Source organism: Limulus polyphemus, unplaced genomic scaffold, assembly GCF_000517525.1.
Source record: "Limulus polyphemus unplaced genomic scaffold, Limulus_polyphemus-2.1.2 Scaffold7807, whole genome shotgun sequence".
Taxonomy (NCBI): domain Eukaryota; kingdom Metazoa; phylum Arthropoda; class Merostomata; order Xiphosura; family Limulidae; genus Limulus; species Limulus polyphemus.
In genome coordinates, this window is record NW_013673417.1 from 14807 (window position 1) to 22154 (window position 7348).

Consider the following 7348-nt stretch of genomic DNA (forward strand, 5'->3'; position numbering starts at 1 on the left):
TAGAGATTGGTTTGTTAGACCTACAACATGTGAATAACGTTAGTTTTTTTTGTTAGACCTACAACATGTGAATAACTTTAGTTTTTTTTGTTAGACCTACAACATGTGAATACTCTGAAGTCAAAACACGCTCTTCTTTAATTAAATGTTTAATTGGCTGGATAGTGTTTTGGAAATGTATAAAATATTCTACATCTTTAAAAACATCAGTCCAAATTGTAGAAATATTCCCAATCCATTCCACCATTTTCAGGTCAGCTTTTTTAACTGTATTTTCATTTCAGTTTATAATTAATAATTTATTAACTCTTTTAAAACGAACCCTCGTCTAACACAATAGCAGGAAAAAAAAAAGGGGGGGGGGTACAGCGATGATGCGTTTACGAAGATTAACAATCCTAACACAAATTACAAAGTGTTCTTCAAATAGCCAATAATAGAGTACCTATCATTCTTCAAATAGCCAATAATAGAGTACCTATCATTCTTCAAATAGCCAATAATAGAGTACCTATCATTATTCAAATAACCAATAATAGAGTACCTATCATTCTTCAAATAGCCAATAATAGAGTAACTACCATTCTTCAAATAGCCAATAATAGATTACCTATTATTGTTTTAATTAACTTTTGAGAACTTAATAATCTAGTGACCTGCATATTTCAATCACAAAATTATATTTATAATTAATGTGTTTCTAAATTTGGATAGCTAGTTAATTTATTGTGATATAAGTTATGGAGTGTAGAATAAGCCTCTTAAAACATTTCAGAATATTAAAAAAAAACACATTTCTTCAATGATAAAGTCGACTCAGTCAGGCGTAGTAAATGACATATACGAAAACTGGCCAAGGCAATCATGTGAAACTGGGGCAAACGTAATTAGTTTATCGTTCCCGCTTTTAACGAGTTCTTGGTTAGCCGAAGACTGCACTTTTGAGTTATTTCATCAGCCCAGCTCCACTGGCGGTAGAAAATATTAATATATAATGTACGGTCAATCCCACTAGTCGATGGTAAAAGAGTAGCCCTAGAGTTAGCGATGGGTGATGTTGACTAAGTGCCTTCCCTCTAGCCAATCACTGCTAAGTTAGGTACGGTTAGCCCTAATCTGCTAGTTAACAGTTCCTCGTTCAACAAATAATCAAACTTACAACCACTCCATGACAGACTTCTAAACAGATCATTCGCCTATTTTCAGAAAAATCTACATAAAAACGAAATGTTACGCGCACCAGATCGCTATATCATACATGATGGAAATGTGCCTAATTACCTCTCACCTATAAATACAAGTTTAGTGATGTGCCATCTATTGGTAGACATACCTTACATGTCATTTTGTAGTGTATTAAAAAGGGTATTTATGTAACTACACATAGAATAAGCCACAATATTAATAACATTGGAATAGCATGTGTATCCCAGTTTAAATGATGAACGTTCCTACATAAATGGTCATGGCCTTGATAGGGGAATTAAATATCATGCTATAACATGGCCCTGATAGGGGAATTGAATTTGTATAATAAACACCCATGAAAGCAATACCCTCTTTTATTCAACATCTGACAGTGTACAAATGCTGAGAAATTAAAACCACACCTATGCTGAGGGAAAAATTACACCCACGATTTGGGAGGGAGAGGTCAAAATTGAATCTGACCCTCCCAGGTCCAAACAAGGATCTAAATCCCGATGAAGCAGAATCAGTTAGTAGTTGTTGTACTTACATTGTGACCCTCAGGGGAGGAAGAGGTCTACGCTGAAACTGAACCTCCCTGGTCCAAAACATGGACCGAATCCTGATGAAGAAGAGTTAGTAGTTAATATTTTCTATCCCAGATCTAGTTAAGCTGGTGAAAGCTCGAAATTGCAGTCCTAACTTGATCAAAAAGCTATTCACCATAAGTAATTACCTTCCACTAAGACATGGATAAAAATCTCTGAAGTCTAATTTGGTTTATTACTTCCCTCTTTTGACCAAAAAAATACTAATCTAAAATTCAGTTACTGATCAAAATTTAATTGGATATTATAGTGTAGCGCCATCTCTCGTAAGGTATCTTTACTCGCAATTATTTAACGGCATTACCTTATAAAGTCTAACGAGTCCAAATAAACTACGATCGTAAATTTTAACTTTTACGCAAAATATAATGCAAGTTATTCATCTTCTACTAGAATATTGAATAATGATAATAATAATAATATATAAATATATATATATAATAACTAACCCTAAACGAATTACTGGCCGATAGTTTCCTTCAAGACTTTGTGAGCGAGCCCCAAAATGGAACCGTGTGGCTGTTGGACCTTCTGAAGAGTTGCCATAGTCGCCAAATAAATCAGGATAAACATGGATCTGTACAAAATAAAGAACGCAAACATCTACTGAAGAGAGCACTGGTAAGCTTTACACCATATGCGTATTTATTTACAAAACTTCATAAAGAGGATGTTAAAAATTCAGTCATTGTTAGAGAACATTCCAGTTACCGATTGATAGGTTCCGTAAAACTTCTGAATCAATTCTGTATCAGTTGTTATGTATTAACTTCCCAGTAATTTATATCCGTTTCTTAAAACGTTTCAAACATTTTAAATTGTTCTTTTAAATATTTGTTTGCTGTCAACGCATGCAGTACGTTAGCCTTAGTTAAGTTAGTGTCAAGAATGTGTTCCACTGTTTACAACAATATTCACTGGCCAGATGACGTTTAATTCTCTAAGAATGTAATAATTACATTGGTCGTGTACCTAAGTATTTACTTGTTTAACTAATTTCATATTTCAAAATCCATTAACCAACGATTACGATCGTGTTAGAGTTTGTTTTAATCAATTCAGCCACATTTACTATGTGAAATATGAATATTATTCCCTTCCTTCTTTGAAGTTCTTAGAAAACTTAAAACAAAAACGAGAAAAGCAATTAGAGAGCTAAGCCTAGTCAAGTACAAAAGAAGCGTTATCTTCCTTTGAGTTTCCCGTGGTGATTATTTTGCTACCACATGGTGACTAAAGTATCTAGAATAATATTTAGAATGTGCTTGAAAGCTTCTTTTCTGTTTTCTCTTTAGATCTTGTAGTTCTATACCACTTTTTACTATTAACGCGTTTAGGCTAGGTCACACACGTCATAAGTGCTTTGTAATTTGTAAACAAACTCTTAGTTAGTGGTGAAACTGAAAGTTAATTAACTTACGTACGTAAATAGAGCTGGATATAAACCTTTGAGAAAAAATACACATTCCTCAAGTTCAAGTGTCAAACCTAAAGTTCACTGACTGCTCAATTATCTACGAAATAACTATGTACATAAAGAACCTTACATTAATTTATCGAGCCAAAAAAGACCGACGTCTTCAGCTTACGTTTTCTAAAGAGCTTTATTGCAAACCCTCTAGGCTTAGACAGTGACCCTGTGCGGACCCCTGGTAGCAAGAGTTTGTGATGGGCGTGAATTTCCTTGTATTTATGGAGGGATTATTACGATACTTTATAAAGGAGGAGGGGGCCTTAAAATGAGTTATTCGTATTCATTGGGTAAATGCAAATCTGTATAGGTACGTACAATAACAAAGGTGTTAGTTTTACAGCTCTCAAAAATCTTGAACTTATATTACAGGCTTGAAGGTGTGCCTCTTTTACACTTCATAACATGCCACTTTTATGTGTAAAGTATATTTGGAATATTACCCAGTTAATACTTGGATTATTAACCAGTTCTATATTTAAAACTCTCCAAGTTTAAAGGAAAAGGTCATCGCCGATCATTGAAGATTAAATTTAATACCCGTGAGAACACGGGCTTATGTTAGAGAAATGTAAAAACGCTTCTTGTATTGTTTAAAGCATAGTAACGATACTGTGTATACAGTATTCACAGATAAGCGATATTACCAAACAGTCCCATATTGTCAGATTGCAATATTTACGGTCAGCCTTGAAGGACCAAAAAGTCCTTTATTGTCCGTATTTTATCTTATATTGGTGAAAAAGTGGTCGTAATAGATTATCAAGAAAAGTAAGCAACAAAAATAATTTAAAATAATTTTAAAGACTAAAAAGATACTGTACTTTAATAAATGAAAACCTGATCTCTTAGAAACTCTTCTTTCGATATTGGATTTTTTTTTTGAATTCTCCAAATTTATATTGTTTTCATTTCTAAGAATACTGGCTATTGAAATTAACATCTTATAACTTCCTATAAAATCTGTCAACAATATAATTCCGATTTAAAACTTTTGCAGATAAAGAGAAATAATTGGTCATTAATTTGTTCTTCCAATCGTGTAAGTTTTTTTTATCCACATTCTTCAAGAAAAAATAACTTTTGTTTTGTGTACATGCGTCACTTTCTGAAGTTTTCCACAAATCGCGGATAAAGGTGTATATACTAAGTAACGACCGGATAGAAATAAAGAGTATATATATATATAGTTGTACAGGAAATTCTGGAATGGCGGAAGAGGTCTTGACAGTTGACGTCACCTCGATATTTTTTATTTTCCTGAAAAACGGCTAATCAGCAGAATATGTGAAGCGAAACATCTCGTGAAGAGGTCGCTGTAGCTTGTTTATGCAGATTTCAAAATGTTATTTTCTTATTGTATATTTATAAACTAATTAAGAAAAGAGCAATTGTTCTAAGTTGTTTCAGAAAAAAAAAGTACCGGTTTGTAGCTAAAGAAACTTCCAAATAATCAATCTCTTCACGTTCTTCTATATGCTGGTTGAGTCTTCAAGTATCATTAACCTCGCTCCCAGTAGCTTACGGCGTTTTCTGTTGCGTTATCTCACGTGCCAATAATCTAGGTACCTAGTCTTCTCATTGTGTAACGAACGTCTAATAATTTTTATCTGTCAACAATAACTCTTGATTCTTGTACGTAGAGATGCGAATAAATCAAAAGTATACAAAAAGAAATCTATACAACGTAAACAAGAGATTTCGAAATTCACTGAAAATTGGACATTATAATTCTTAACGATAATGAATTACTTTGGATTGTAAAATTAAACAACTTTCAGTGACTCTGATTTGAAACTTTGACAGATTTTTTCGGCTAATTTCGTTATATTTGATAAACAATTTTTATATAATATCTGACTACTATTAACTACAATACTGTACAATGGGTTATCTGTGCTGTGCCCATCGCAGGAATCGAACACCGCGCTTTAGCGGTATGAATCCTCAAACTTACTGGTGAGTTACCAAATCTATTTAAAATGTAACGTTGCAGAATTACATAAAGAATGACTTCTTTATAAGAGATACAAGTTGACCCGAAGCGCCGACTTTATCCTGTTTTTTCTTTCAAGCATGTCGTAGTATTTTGTTTTTAGAAACCGGGTTTCGATACCCGTGGTGGGAAGAACACAGATAGCCATTTGTGCTTAATTACAAACAAACAAACCTGTTTTCTTTTATTTATTTTAGATTTCTTTGTAACGTGTGGTATTGCTTTATTTTTCAGACTGACGAGTACAACTGCTTGCTGTGTCTAAAGATGACCCTTCGGTCACATGTAAGTATGTGTGTGTCTGGTTAGTAAAGATTGCTACGTACATTGGAAAACACCTGTAGATATTTTTTATGTTTTACCAATCGTCCAATAACGAACCTTTTTATTGTTTTATGTATTCGCTTCATCTGTATACGTCACCCGACGAAATAAATAGATTGGAACAATAGGCCTAATCCGTGCCATGACGATGGTTTTCAAGTTAACAGACAGTTTCCTGCTAGTTATGTGCGTTTGACCAGCTATTTTTTGAGTGATAAGTGGGAAAATTATAACAACTACTGTTGTGCCACCTAGCAGCAGCAACAAGAGTTAAAGTGATGAGCAGATTTGATTATACGTACTTTATATGACTGTGTATCTCTTCACATTTTAGACCAATATACAGTACTGCTTTCTGAAGATAAACCTACTTTCGTTAAGACTATATTTTTTCATTTAATAACATGATTCAAATTGTTTATATATTCTGTCTGTTTTACTAGTTGTTAAGAATATTCGATTAATAATATATATATAAACATATTTTTAGAAATCCATTATCAGCATCGCTCAACATCATAGTGGTCTCTCTGTTCTGGCTTCATGTATCATGAGTACTTTTACCAAGTCCCGTGTGGTGGCGCTCGAAGTAAGTTCGCTTAGATAATTTTTACATATGTAATAACCTGCTAACTTAAGTAAATACTCTAAATGTATTCATAGTATTAATACTTTTAAGACACCTGTGGTTTACGTACGTAGAAGTTATTGTAAGAATTATTATAGAATACTTGTTTGAGTATCAACAGAAGAATGATGAATTAACGATTTTTGTTTTAATAAATCTTTAAATAGTAGAATATAAAATCAAAAAAGGATGTCTGAAAAACTGAATTTAATTTAAATGAGTTTGATTTTTTTTATCTAGGATGCTTTATGTTGTTAAATGTCCGGTTATTGATCTTAATGTTTCAGTCAGTACTGTCCATCACAACCTGACAAAGTGATATCTTAATGTTTCAGTCAGTACTGTCCAATCACTTTGTCAGGTTGTGATGGACAGTAGTTACTGAAACATTAAGATATCACTTTGTCAGGTTGTGATGGACAGTAGTTACTGAAACATTAAGACATCACTTTGTCAGGTTGTGATGGACAGTAGTTACTAAAACATTAAGACATCACTTTGTCAGGTTGTGATTAAACAGTCTTTAGCCGAAGCATAAAGGTACCACTTTGTCTAGTTATGATGAACAGTAGTAAACGAAAGATGTCATTTTTTTCTGCCTTTACTGTAGATTTTGACCAAAGTTTGCGAAGTATTCCCCGACGGCTACAAGAAAACTCTCGAAGCAATGTCATCTGTAAAACTTATCTTTGGCGAGTCTGTAAGATTCAAGTTTTTGGTATCCATGTTAATGGGTAGTGGCAAGAGTGCCCAAGGATTTGAGGTACGAGTCGTTCACCTTCCATAAAAGTTTGGCGTTACTGAGTTTTATCACTGATTTGATATCCAACTTCAGAGAAGCTTCGTGTTTTAAAGTGTATTATTATAAAGGTACACCCTTCTCTAACTAATAAGTTCATGTTACCACCACATTGTTAAATGTAATATGAAAAGGTATCCGACTTCTATATAAAACAAATGTTGGAGTATTTCCCATGGTTTCTTTTTTTTTCCAGTTCCACATTTAACGATCGAATGAAGTTATAAGTTTTTATTATTCCAAAATAGTAATTTGAGAATGTAACCCCAAAAGACTACTACGCGTAGTCGAATGGTTACTGTCTACCTGTCATATTGTTACCATGTACAGATGA

At 33.3% G+C, this 7348-nt stretch overlaps 1 protein-coding gene across 2 annotated transcripts in view; it reads left to right on the forward strand.

Annotated features, from left to right (window-relative positions):
• Positions 1 to 7033, forward strand: part of LOC111089904 — an 18459-nt gene extending 11426 nt beyond the window's left edge. For both annotated transcript variants that reach the window (XM_022403156.1, XM_022403157.1), the window contains 4 exons: positions 2270 to 2417; positions 5498 to 5548; positions 6078 to 6176; positions 6826 to 7033. In XM_022403156.1, coding sequence (XP_022258864.1) covers positions 2270 to 2417; positions 5498 to 5548; positions 6078 to 6176; positions 6826 to 7002 — 475 coding nt within the window. In that variant the 3' untranslated portion in view covers positions 7003 to 7033. The remainder of the gene's footprint in view (positions 1 to 2269; positions 2418 to 5497; positions 5549 to 6077; positions 6177 to 6825) is intronic.
• Positions 7034 to 7348: the final 315 nt, after the last annotated feature.